Source organism: Micropterus dolomieu, linkage group LG13 (assembly GCF_021292245.1).
Source record: "Micropterus dolomieu isolate WLL.071019.BEF.003 ecotype Adirondacks linkage group LG13, ASM2129224v1, whole genome shotgun sequence".
Taxonomy (NCBI): Eukaryota; Metazoa; Chordata; class Actinopteri; order Centrarchiformes; family Centrarchidae; genus Micropterus; species Micropterus dolomieu.
Genome location: NC_060162.1, coordinates 5,211,101 through 5,225,641, shown reverse-complemented (window position 1 = coordinate 5,225,641; position 14,541 = coordinate 5,211,101). Strand labels below are relative to the sequence as shown.

Sequence of the window (14,541 nt, the reverse complement as noted above, 5' to 3'; positions counted from 1 at the left end):
ACAGCAACAACGTTATCTTTATTATCTGAGTGCGTAGTTTTCAGTGGCTCCTCCCAAAGCAGTAGAAGTCAATTGGGGTCAAATAAGTAAAAAGTAATAAGTTATCTATAATGTTATCTTTACAGAAAAATAAAACTGTTATAAAAACATAATTTCTACATCTTTAAAAACTCGAGATAATACTTATATAGCCTATTAATATTAACGAGACCTATAATATTATTTAGGCCTAAGAAAATGCTGTTGATTTATTAAGGCATCATTTCAACAATTCAAATCCAAAATTTTTAGCATTTTGCCACCTAGATGAGATGTAACCTCTGTTGAAACCTTTCTGTTTTAAGGATCAGGAAAGAATAACCAAAATAAACAAAACGTATCCTACAGGCGTGTTAGCCTATTGATTGGGAACGTTTACACATCAATTGCAAGGTTTTGGAACTTTGTGATAAGCTGATAAGATCCTGGAAAAAACATAAATCTGTGTTTTTCTGCAGCTGATTTATTGCTGGTGGTTGGCATTATCATGATGGTCACAGACTGGTGTCATAACCTTTTTATGTGCGCTTACTGCTCTGATAACACGACCCTTCAATACACCCGCAGCCATTACACCTGCTCCTCCTAACTCATCACATCTCTTTCTGCAGGTCTGGTTTCAGAACCGACGCGCCAAGTGGAAGAAGCGCAAGAAGACCACCAATGTCTTTCGGGCTCCGGGGACTCTCCTGCCGACGCATCACGGGCTGCCTCAGTTCCCGTCTGCCGCGGCAGCAGCAGCGGCCATGGGCGACAGCCTCTGCTCCTTTCACGCCAACGACACCCGCTGGGCTACGGCAGGGATGCCCGGCGTGTCTCAACTGCAGCTACCGCCGGCTCTCGGCCGCCAGCAGGCCATGGCGCAGTCCCTGTCTCAGTGTAGTCTCGGCGCAGGGCCGCCGCCCAACTCCATGGGTCTAGCCAACATGTCGTCAAACGGCTCCGGGCTTCAGTCGCACCTCTACCAGCCCACTTTCCCCGGTATGGTACCCGCGTCCCTGTCGGGCCCGACCAACGTGACCGGCTCGCCTCAGCTGTGTAGTTCCCCGGACAGTGACGTCTGGAGAGGGACAAGCATCGCGTCGCTGCGCCGCAAAGCGCTGGAGCACACAGTATCCATGAGTTTCACCTAGTAAGGAGGGCCACCGCAAAGAGCTTTTCTTTCACTCACACAGAATTCTTCTGCATTTACTTCTTATCCATCCAATCCATCCAAACGGTGAACCGGGGAAACTACAAACAGGATACTGTACACCTGACATTTTTTCTCCCAAATCACAAACAAGAGGGAAAACTGAATCTATTTATCAGGCCTGTTGGTCTTTATCAAGCTAGGACTGGTTCTGTTTTAAGCTTTAATTTATTATTTCGCATGTAACCTATGCCAACTATTTATTTGATTATTTAAATTCACTTATTTGTTTGTTCTGTGTTTATTTATTTGGTACATGCAGCCCTGGCCTTTATTGTTGCAGGGTTTTCAGTGACATTTGCTTGGTGACTGACATTTCTGAAGACAAATTCTGTGGATACTATGAAACACAAAACTACTTACAGATTCCCTTCTCCACCTGCTGCACAGAATGCAACTATGAGGAGCCAAAAAGAGGAACAGTGGATGTGCAGAAACAAGACACCTGGAGGTTTAAAAGATGATGAGGACATGAAAGATTCACCAGAAGAGAGAAGGAAGCTGATTTGACAAGAATCAGGACAACATGGAAGAGGACTTGACTGCATGTGCTGTTCAAGGCAAAAAAAACATGGGAAATACAATAAATTAAGACATGGAAACTGACTTAACTATAATCTGTTATATAGGATGTTTTGTGTAGCGGAAGCACTCTTGTTCCCATTTGGTCAGTTTGTGATAACTTATGTTTCCAAAATTATGTCTGTGCTGATTATCAAATACTTGACTTTCTTAAATGTTTGAATCATTTTGTTCCATGGACATGTTTATATCAATTAAATGTAAATTATCAAATAAAAATCATTTTCGATTATGTCACATCACGAATCAACCCTTCTTTCTTGAAGCAGTTTAAGGGCTCAAGTTAAAGAGTGAAAGGCATCACTGGACCACTGGTGCCACTGAAAAAAAACATCAATTTGTCATGAGAAACAGTCTTGTTTTCAGCTTTATTTTAGGAAATCTAATTGGTTTTTAATGGTTTATTTAATTTAAAAGTACAAGAATTTACTCAACTCATAAAGGAACACAGTTCTTCTTCAAATAAAAAAATAAATTGAAGAGGCATGTTTTTCACTGGACAGCGACAAGATGCAATATGAAAAAAGAATAAATATTGTATGCAACTTTAATCTAATCCAAAACACTGATGCAGAAGCTGCATGTCCCAACTCCACAGTGTCATCCACTTTAAATCTCCAATTCAAACTAAATTATGAATCACATTTTCTGTTCAATATGACATCATATCATGACATCATCAGATAAGGTTTTTTAGTGACCACATCAACCATCAATGAAGACAGGAAGAAGACTTTTACAGTGGAAATCCATTTTAAAGCTAAAAATAAACAGCATCAAACAAATTATCTATAATTTGGTGAAAGGTAGCAAAATTATGTTCTTTATGCAAACTTCTGTTACAATTTTATGCTATTTATACTTTATTTAAGCATTTTATGGTACTTTATTTTTCTACTTCAGAAGGAAATACAGTACTTTTTACTCCACTGCATTTGCCTGATAACTAATTCTTTACAGATTTAAAATGTACATACAAAATACATGAGCAGTTTATAAAATATGCAGAAGAGATGCATTTTTAAAGATTAGACAACCCAACATTAAATAAAGTAGTCAAAATTATCTCCACCTCAACCAGCTCCAACATTGAAATGCTGCTAATATGCATCAATAATAATATAAACAGTCCACAATAATATAGCACTCTGAAAGGGGTTATTTTGCATTTTGAGTACATTTGGCTGATATTACTTTTGTACTTTCACTTTTTATGAGTTTTACTTTCATTTAAGTAAAGAGTCACCTTCCTCCTCTGCCTCTGGTTTCAGGGTGCGTAACCAATCCTTTTTCAAACAGTGAGGAGATCATTCACGTGCTGGCACCTGAAAGCAGTTGCAGGTTCTGCAGTTCCTGTGATGGACCAGCCCAAGAAACTGCTCATGTCCCAGTGTGCATTTCTTTTTTAAGTGGACAAAAGTCTCTTCCAATAATAGGAATATGTATCTCCACACAAAATGCTCAATTCCCAAACTCCATACTGACAAATTAGCAGAGGGCCAATGCCGTTTTTCTTCATTTTAATATATTTTAGCTGAACGACACCTGGTTACTATAAAACCTGAAACAAGAGGAACATTCAATGGCTGTGAACCTTGGCATTTAGTCAACTTGAAATTATGAATCTCAGGAGCTTCAACTTTCTCACATGTGACACCTACAACAATCAAATAATTAATCGTAAAACATGCTTTTCCCAAAGATTAACCTACATGTTAATAATAAAACAATGATAAACAGGCTGTGTACATACTGTATCTGAAGGTAGAATTCAAACATGAAGACAAGGCTGTGGCGTCATGTCTAGGACAAACTTAAATCTCTGCTGTGCACAAGCTGGAGCTGGGCGAGCATGCAACATAACTGGGCCCAACAGCCTCCATGGACATAACGTTAGCTAATAGCAGAGGCGAAGAGACCGAAGAGGATGTTAGTGGTGGAAGCTAAGAAGAGAATAAGACAAGAGCAGCAGCAGCTAGACACAAAGCTAGACAGCAACCGACACAAGAGCACTTAAATTAATGTTACTAATGTCAGAATGTGTTATCTAGTTTAACATCAACTCAAGATTTATAGCTAGTGGCAAAACCTCTGTCTGTGAAACCTCAGGATGATTTTGCTCTAGTCGACAACTTTGCTAACAGTGGCAAACATAAGCAAATGCAACAAGACATAGGAAGCCAGCTAATAAGATGTTAGGCTACTTCAAACATCAAGAAGGCCGCCCGGCGTCTCTTTTGCATTCTTTCAGCTATTTTAGCCAGTCCAATATTTACTGCTGTCCGGTCTCTTACTTGGTCACTCTCTCTTTTCTTTGCTTCTTTCAACAACATCTTCTTCGGTCTCTTTGCAGCCTCTGCTATGATATCCAAACAGAGAATACCGAGATAGCGCCAAAGAACTTACATTGTTACATACATTACAATTTTTGCTTGTTCTTATTGCTTGGTTGCTGATGAGTTGTGTTACATTGCGCAGTAGCTGGCACTGTGAGCTCGTGGTAGTAATGACATCCTATTACAAGTCAGTCTTCCACCAAAATGAGCTGTTATTTTAAGATTTTAAAGAAATCAGTTTCCACAATATTGTCAGCAGCTGTGTAAGGTAAGTGTCTTTAGGGTGGGTTATATACATATATCTCCTTTTCCAGGTATATTTTGATGGACAAAGGAGAGGCTTTCCCTATCAGCAGGTGCAACTGGACCTCAGGTAGGTCTTGTTAGGGTAACTTAATTACAATTTAAGCTCAAGGGTCTGTCATTACTAGTTCAACATGTAGATGGCACAATGTACGCTGGTGGCAGCACACAGACAAATGATTTAAGCTAATCAAGGGTAGGACCATGCAGGACCAAAGGGCATTCGGAGATTTATTGTTGTTGCATATTGGTGTTGCTGGTTTTTGTTAACAATTGAGGTGGGCGTCACTTTGTGTTGAAAAGTGGTGGGGACATAGGGGCTCAGATTAGGGGTGTGAAGAGACACATAGCTCACAAGACATCATGATAAGCAACATTAGGTTCACAAAAACGAGACGAAAAGATCCTTAAACAGTGTTTTAAAGATATGCTCAATGCTGAGATAAATGAGTGGGGGGTCTGGGGGGACGTCCCCCAGGAAATCTTGATCATTAAACACTTCATTTCCTGCATTCTGGTGAAGGTTTCTGCAACAATTTATGGTGTAAATCTTTTATGGTAAAGGAAACACAAAATTTAGGTAACATGTGACATTTAGAAATATATAAATATAGCAGAATATAAGTCAGTGCAGCTCTCAGGCATTCTGTGTTGCTTTCAGATCTGTTTCTCCTGTAGATCAACTCTTCTCATGTAATATCATCCCTGCTGAGGCAACACATATGTAGGCATGATTTGGTCTTCCCTCCTCTTTTGTCATGTTCAAAGGGAGAGAACAGAAAAATTGTCCAAAAAGAAACTGTGTCAAGAAGTTGTTGATGTTGCTGATTGGAGCTTGCACATTTTTGGGTCATTTTATAATTTGTTTTATTTTTTAGCTTGAGTTACTTTTTTTGGACAATGCACATTTGTTTCTTCTATATTTTAATTGCAAAGCACATTATCTTAGTATGCAAATAAACATTTCTAAAAGCTTTTTCATTTGTTATTTAACGGCAAGCTATATTTCAGAACTTTATTCAAACAATTTAAAAAGTGGTGGGGACAAAATCAGCCATTTCAAAAAGTGATGGGGACATGTCCCCAGTGTCCCCAGTGTAAATAACACATGTGCATTGAGGCTACGGTAACAAGAATGTACGAAAAGAAACTAAGCTTAAACCAGGAGAGACTTATTATTGCTGATACTGAACATCTGCTGACAGGTGAGCATCAGAAAAGGCTCTTTTAATTCCCAACATTTTTATGTCTGATGTACCCCCACCACCTTATCAGACAAGCTTAAGTAGCTCTTCATACATACCACACATCATGTTACCAAGGGAGTATTGTGAATAGGTTTTAAACTGGAGGTTATTTAAAACTATTTATTGTTGCAATATTTCCTTCATACAAGACATAGTGACGCTTTCATGATGTCTGGGTGTGCTTATAATCACAACCAGAAGCGATCTGGGGGCGGGGAACTGGGATGAAGATTTTTGTAGTCTAGCGACAGATGTGAAATAATATTACATAAATGTAATAATTTGTTTCACCATCACCCAGGTTAATTAGTTTGTGGAAATGGGTAACCTATTTCTCATTGGGTAATTTGTCACACACTGACGAGGTAACCAATCAGTGACCCTGCTGTTGGTGGGATCATTTCTCCCAGAATGCTGTGCAGCGAGTGTGTGAAAATGTGAGAGCGAGCCAATATTTACCTCCTATTTATTCCACACAAATAAATGAAATCAGTCAATAAACCATCCAAGGGTGAATATGGCTCTCTCCATCCTGGATTATGAATGAGAGCTCATTAATTTTCCTGTGTGTGAGTTTGTGTATGTGTGTGTGTATGTGTGTGTGTGTGTGTGTGTGAGAGAGAGAGAGAGAGAGAGAGAGAATTTGTGTATAGGTGCGCATGCATGTGTGTGTGCATCTAGTTACTGTGTTTATGTCCACATGTTTATATTTGTGTATGTGTAAGGAGATGTCTGAATGAAATCATTTGTATTTATATTCATAGATAAGCATTAGGCTACTGTATTATAAATCATAACAAGTACTTGCAAAGGTCCACAGTTTTGTTATTATATCAACAAAATAACAATAATAATTTCACTATTGGGAAATGTGCTTATTTGCTTTTGCATTTTAGCTAAGGCAGTTACCTTAGCTTAGCCTAAAGTCTTGAAACAGAGGGGAAAAGCAAGCCTGGCTCTGTCCAAATGTGAAGATCTGCCTATCAGCACTTCTAAAGCTCAATAATTAATACGTTATATTTATTTAATGTGTATAAAAACCCTTGTTGTAACGATTCACTGTGTCCAGCCAAGAGACAATCTGGCACATGGCCCCACAACCTTGTTGTTTTCACACTTCAGTTTTAGTAAAGAACAAAAATAGATATACCATGATAAGTAGTGAGCTTTAGAGGTGCTGGGAGGAATGTTTTGTTACCTTTGGACAGAGCCAGGCTAGCTGTTCCCCCATCTCTAGTCCTTGTGTTAAGCTAAGCTACACAATTTCCTGTCAAGTCTGTCTCAAAACACATGTCCACATGTGTCCACATTAAATCTTGTTGCTCGCAGTGGACAGGCCTGCCCCTTGCATGGAAGCTCCGTTCGGAGTGTATGGATACAACGGACAGACAGGACTGCAGAAAAAATCATTGGTGCCCTCCATTCAGGACTTACACTTTTCCAGAGTCAGGAAACGGGCAGGAAACATCACTGCAGATCCATCTCACCCTGGACACAACCCTTTCCAATTTCTCCCCTCTGGTAGACGCTACAGAGCTCTGTACGCCAAAACCAACAGACTCGGGGACAGTTTCTTCCCACAAACCATCACTCTGATGAACAGCTGACTCTGACTCACAGTATCAGGAACAATTCCTGTGTAATAACCCAGTAACTCTGCCTGTTTACTGGTTGCTACTTATTATTTATTCATCATTTTCTATTTCAGAGCTGTTCATACTGTTCATATTGTCATTTTGTATATTGTATATACTGTATACCAAATCCACCTACCTCAAGTACATAACACCTGCACATGATAGTTTTTTTTTATTCCAGCATCCATTGCACTGTGCTCCATCACACTGTGTACATTTGTACATGTTTGCTTGTATGTGTATGTGCACCTGTGTATCACATCCACCTCTGACATGTGCATAATGATTAAAACGTTAATAATAATTTACTCCTGCATCCTTTGTACTCTGCTCATTGCACTATTGCAATCTGTCTATTTTGTTTTTGTTTATAGTCTGTGTATACTGTAGCCTGTGTTTGATTTTATTACTGTATTATTGTGGTGTTGTATTATTGTATAAGTAAGCACATCGTGAGCATACAATCCAGAGTCAAATTCCTCGTATGTGTACACATACCTGGCAGTTCTGATTGTGATTTGTGAGAGGCCAATTGTAAAGTGCTTTGTCAGTTAAGGTAGAAAAGCACTATATAAGTGCAGTCATTCACTTGATGTGGCAAACTCAATCTGCTGAAGCCTCATATAAACTTTGGTTGAACTTTAGAATGAGACAAAACAAGGACTGTGGAGTTTTTCAGCCATCTGACCCTATCCTTCAAAATAATTTTTTGTCATTTCGGAAAAAACACTTTATTTCCGAGAGCTAGATGAGGAGATCGATCGCTGGTCTCATATCTGTATCTGTACAGACTTACAAGATGTTAATGACATTAGTTCTAACACTAAAACATTTCCATCTTCCTCTAAGCAGGATGATCTTCCAGTGTTCAGTGTCTTGCCCAAAGACACTTTGACATTTGGACAGGAGGAGGTGGGGATTTTACCTCCAACCCTGTGATCAGTAGATGACCCACTCCACCACCAGAGCCACAACTGCTAACAAGACCCTGGAGTTGATATTATTTTTGGGTGGTGATGGTGCAATGGATACTTAACATGCCTTTGATGTGAGAGACCCGGGTTCGATTCCTACTGTAACCCATCCACCATTGTGTACCTGAGCAGGACACTTGCACTATTGGAGGAGTGCAACCTCTGACATGTATTGCAGTTGTAAGTCGCTTTGGAGAAAAGTGACAGCTAAACGAATAAAGACAGAAGTCTCCAATACTTTCAACACTTGGGCTGAACATGTTTCCAATGTCTGAACTTATAAATACATAAAGAGATTTTGATCTCTGAAATCATTCTGGGCCACACATCCAATCATTTTTGAAGAAAAATGTAATTCTTAGGGTTTTTGGGGGTAGTGGTATGTTGGTGTCTCCACATGGACGTTACGAATCCAAATTCATGAGAACTTTAATTTTATTTGACAGGCAGAGTCTAGGAGTGTCGTGGTGATTGTTATGCCAGATGGCGGTGAGAAAATTCCATGTGAAGGTTTTATTAATTTTCGTTAAAATGGAGGGGTTCGCCCATTCTGTCTCTGCTTTCTTACTGACGGGGCTGACTGACATCTCGCAGCTCCCTCCATTTGTCATTGTTTGAAAAGGTCTTAATTGTATTACATGCAAATGAAGAGATTTGATTTTTGCCCATTATCTATTCATAAGAGAAAATGAACAGAACATTAGTGGGTCACCAGATGAGGGAGGGAAGAGGGAAAGGAAAGGAGGGGTGAGAGACTGACAGTGATGATCAGTTAGACAGGGAGGAAGATTAAACAGAGTAAAAGAGAATTGGCAGCTTTACATTACTGTGCTGTATGTCTTATAACTTTTTAGACTGTACAAAAACAATCACTCATCCTCATGTTTAAAGTGTGCGATTATCTGTATGTGTGTATGTAATAGGTCAAGGCTGATAATTAACCTATGATGACTGAAACATAGCAATTACAGTCATACTCATGTGACAAATCAAAGTGACAAGCTTGAATACACTCAGGCGTCTTCCCCTGGTCATCTTTAGATCATGATCCTTTTGGATTATGTGCCATATGTATTCTAATCAGATCCACATCCACTTTGTGTTAATTAGCTCTTTATGGCTCGAGTGTCACCATATACAAATTAAAGGATCAGTAAAAAACAAAACATCAACAACAGAAACAAACATATTTTCTGTGGACAGGTTTTATTGGACGACTTTCTACCAAAGAAATAGTCATTATGAAGTGTTGACAGAAGCCAAGTTTCCATCTAATTGTCAAGTGAATTTTAAGCCAACTTTTGAAATGTGCAAAAAAGAAAAAAGATAATGCGAAATAGGTGCGTTTCCATAAAACTTGGTTGTAGCGACTACCCACCAAACAGAAGAAAAAATACCTCAAAGCCTGCTGCGGAACGTTGAATAACATTGCTAGGAAACATGTCGATCAATTCGAAAATGTTGCACACTGGTGCAAAACCGTTTGCGATTTGCTACGTTTTGTCGGCGCTGAACTCGCCCCTGAACACCCTATTGTGTAAGCAAGTACTCAGACTGCTGCAGTGTCTGGACTTTTGAATGCCCTCTTGCCCGTCTGTTAAATTGGAGTTGTGTTAGGCAAGTGGCTCTTCATGGCCAGTTTGGAAAGGAGGAATGAATATGAGATAGCCTATTAACAATACCAATGCACTGGGCATGTGAGAACTGAACACTGAACAGTTCTTTAAAAGACAATAAACTGTCCTTTAAAGGGTTATATCCAGCGAAGATTAAAGTCAAGGGCAACCGGAATTGGTTGAAGATACTAGAAGACGTTTTGAGGAGTTGGCCCTTCTGTGTTGACATTTTTGACACTTTAACCTCAACGACCCCACTGAGGTTAAATAGCTTAGTTTCCCTACCAGTCAGTCAAAACTGAAGAAGTCCCTTGGATGAGGGAGGAAACGTCTTCTAGTATCTTCAGCCAAGTTCAGTTGCCCTTGACTTTAACCTTCTTTGGATAACCATGACCTGGATGACTGAGAATCTTCACTTAAAGGGTTATAGTTTTGAAAAGGCAAAAACCAACAATGAACTAATCCTAACAGGAATGGTCTGTGTAGTCAAAACCATGTAGCTTATTCATCTGTGGCACAGAGCTCTATTGTTGTCTAAAAACTGCTACGTAGTTGGGTGACACGACCCTCCAACCTGATGAACACAGGCGCTGTAGTGATTCAATCTAACATACACACCTACATCTGATAGCATAAATAATCTATAATACATCAAATGTATATTAATCTGTGGCTGAAAATAGTCCCCAACAAATACATAGTTTAATCCAGTTTGAGTCATATTTGCAAAAAACTATAGTGTAGACTTAAAAAAAAGAGAAAAGAAAAGTTATATTTGGGACCTGTTTCTTTGGAATGACTGGACTTTGGGATGAGTGCCTCAGATAGGATAGAGAAAAAATACTAGTAAAGTAGTATATTGGTGTTGTTTACATAACATTTTTAGATAGTGCTTGCTCATGGTGGATATTGTTCGGTCTCTGTTAATAATATTACAAAGAGTACTGTCTAGACTTGCTCTATATTAAAAGTGCAGTGAGATATTTATGAATTGGAGCTATATAAATAAAACTGAATTGAACTGAATTAAAAAAAATTGTCATATATTTTTATTGAAATAAGAATTAAAGACAAATGCTGTATATCTATATTACCTATGGACCTCTGAAGGTGCTTCCATGCGTGTTCAGGCCTGAGTGCAGATCCCATGTAGGGCGAAGGTAAAGGCAGCAAAATCAGAACACAGTGAAAACCTGATGAAGAGGGACAGTGAAGTGTGTTGGTCAAGAATGAGACTCTCTCTTCTACCAGACCCCTCCGAACAGCGAGAGAGGGAGCCCGTTATTGAATTCTGCTGTTGGCCCATTGTTAAATTACAGCTTAATTCCTTTTCCATCATCATAACCATTTGTTTTCCTTACAGTGTGGAGATAGGGGGATGAGATCAGGCACTAAGGCGGAGGCCACTTTTTTCTTTGCTCTGACTCTTTAGTGCTCTGAGTGTTTTGGTGGCCATCGCATCATGACTTCACCTCTTAGCTGATTCCTGCCATTGGTCATATTTGACACCTCGTCTACAACAGACCAAAGCCGCGGAACTCAGGAACCACTTATTTTTATCTCCCATTTCTTCCTGGTGAACTCCTGAATCTCTGCCGTATCTCCCTTTCTGTTTGTTTTTTTATGAATTCTTCCTTATCTTCACCCTATAATGTGTCTTTACCTCCTCATTTCTTGGCATGGCTCTGGGGATAGCAATTTCAGTTGGTCCACCACTTAGGTCTAATGCGTCAACAAACTGTTGGTATGATCTGGTACAAACATTCACTGTATCCAGAAGATGAATTCTAATAACTTGTGATTATGTGGTTCCCCGACTTTTCTTCTAATGCCAACCAACAACATTTCTATTAATTCTGTTAAATAACTCTTAAAGGCTGTATCTTTTAGGGGCACCATGATGTTGACATTTGTGATTTTGAGTGGGACGTTGGTCGACCACTTTGGCCCAGACGCAAATATCTCGACAACTATTGGATGGATTATACGTCTGGAAGGTACAGACATTTATTTTTCTCTCAGGATGAATTCTAATGACTTTGATGATCCCTGACTTTTCATCCAGTGCCATCATCAGCTGAATATTTTAATGTGTCCAATCGGCTACTCCACCTACAGCTCCAGGTCTTCTAGTCACATCCGTTTACAAATCCCTCCAGCAAACGCACAGCTAGGCCGCACTGCCTTTCGGTTTGCTGTGCCCAACGATTGGAACCAACTACAAAAAACAATAAAGCTCTCTACTCTATCACCACTGCCACTGTTAAAAGCAAAACCACCAGCTCATTTATAGAAACTTGATGCTATGTGTGTGTTTTGATTTAATGTTGCCCGGCTGCCCTGCTTCTTCTTGTCTGTGTTTTATTATTCTTTCATTTGGTTTCTTTGTGCCTGGTTTTCAGCGTTAGTTGTTGGGACTGTGTTGTTGTCCTATGTCTTCATGTTATTTTATTTAATCCCAGTATACATTCCCTAAAGGAGGCCTTTATCTCCTGCCAGGCCGTTATTGTAAATAAGAATCTGTTCTTAATTAACTTGCCTGGTAAAATAAAGGTATAATAAAAAAACCTTTTGTTCATAACCACATGACTCAGCCTTAGAGAAATTCAGGCTCAGCTGCACTGTTTAAAGCTAATTAGTAAATGTTTGCATCCTATAACGCTACACTAAGAAGGTGAACATGGCAAACATTACACCTGCTAAACATCAGCATGTTAGCCATCTCATTATGAGCATGTTAACATTAGCATTTAGCTCAAAGCACCACTGTGCCTGTGTAAAGCCTCACAGAGCTGCTAGCACGGCTGTAATCTTGTACGTGAGTCACATTCCTTCACATCTTTTGAATGAATTATAACTCAAAACACTTCTCTAGAGTTGCCATATTTGACCCATTCATTCAGACATCTGACACATAGTTAAACAAACAGAGCATCACCCATTCCCAAATCTAAAACCTATTCAGTCCACCTCAACCAATCCCTATCCCTGACCCTCCTCCTTTCTCCAGCTGCCCTTGAGCTTTTCTATTACCGCATGGAAAGCACCTCGCAGCCTCTGACAAGCGCAGCGGATCGACACTAAATCAGAAATCAGTGCCAGCCGCAGATCTGAGCCACCATGAAGGTCACAGGCCCTACACTGTGTGTCGTCTCAATCGGGGGAGCAGGAGTAGACACAGGGTGATGTGTGAGTGTGTGTGTGTGAGTGTGTGTGTGTGTGTGTGTGTGGTAAGTGTGTTAAACAGGGGGACACTGAGAGCAGGAGAATGTAGAAGGGAGGAAGAAGATATGAAGGGAAAGCAGGACAACGTGAATGCAGAAGTCATAGGAAGGAGGAGAGAAATAAGGGAAAGTAAGACAAACTGTAGGCAGAGAGAAGTGAAATAAAAACAAATGATTTGATTTTGTCTTTTAAGAATCACATTCATAATTTAGATACATGCAAGGGGAAACACTTGGAAACTCTACATTCCCTGGATAATAGAGGTTTGAACCTTCCTCTGATCTCATGGGATTGTTACACACTGCCATCTAGTAGTAAACAGGAGAATCACACCCATTTAAACACAAGCTACACAGTGCTCAGTCTGTTAACACTCCCCTTCACTGTTGATACCTAGATGTTTGAGCTTCACTATGCAGACTTACGTATGCGCAGACACTAGGAGGCTATTCTGGATCTGCTGAAGGGGGAAAGTTTCTCATGCGCTCACCTTAAATCTGTGTATAGGGGCATGATATTTCAAGCACTCACAGCTGCTGTAGTTTGGAAGCCACATGTGATCCAATATGCTACTTAAAGTTGAACCTAATATGTGGCGTGGAAACCTCCAGTGCACACTGGCAGAGAATGGACTTGTTGGCCTGTTGTGATAATTTGGATTACCTTTTAATCATTTGGTTAGTTTCCTCTAACTTTCAGCTATATTTCAATAAATTGGCTTATTGTCTCCACCCCTGAGATCAACAGTGCACTGAGTTCAATAGGTTTGGCTTAATGTGTAATGGCCGATAACCAGCAAAACTAAATGTAATTTCATTTTATTAGGTTGAAACTTTTTTCCTATTTCAAATAATTATTCACTCACAGATGTGGTAAAAGCGTACATCTCTTCATTTAAGGTGAAGAATCTGATGAAGCATGCTGAGAAAATTAAAATGTTTTAGGCTCTGATTGGGCTACTTTTTGTCAGACAAAACTGGCAACGCGGTTTGCATGTTTCTACATTCGCATATTCTGGATCTGTCATGACAGATGATGAGTAGGCCTAGATGCGAGGGGTCAGCTTTGGGGTGTGACAATACATTTAGCTCACGATACCTGACGATGCACAATATTGGGTTCACAAGAAGAAGAAAAAATGTTAGCTCTATTTTTAAGACATATTCAATGCTGAAATATTAGTGGGGGTCTTGGGGTCCTCCCTCATAAAAGTTAGAGCATTAAATACTTAATTCACTGCATTCTGGAGATATTTTCTGCATCATTGTATGGAGGATATGTTATATATATAAAGGGAAACAGAAAATTAAGGGTACAATTAAAAATATAATAAATATTTGATTTTAAAACAGTAATGAGTTGCTTGTTTTATTTTTTTAAGCTTAAGTTA

General features: G+C 39.5%; 1 protein-coding gene across 1 annotated transcript; it reads left to right on the top strand.

Annotated features, from left to right (window-relative positions):
* The first annotated feature begins 526 nt into the window (after positions 1–526).
* LOC123982186 (homeobox protein orthopedia B) lies at positions 527–1,263 on the top strand. The gene is made up of 2 exons (XM_046067605.1): positions 527–532; positions 651–1,263. The coding sequence occupies exons 1-2, from the start codon at positions 527–529 to the stop codon at positions 1,170–1,172; spliced, it is 528 nt and encodes a 175-aa protein (XP_045923561.1). The 3' UTR covers positions 1,173–1,263.
* The last annotated feature ends 13,278 nt before the right edge of the window (positions 1,264–14,541 follow it).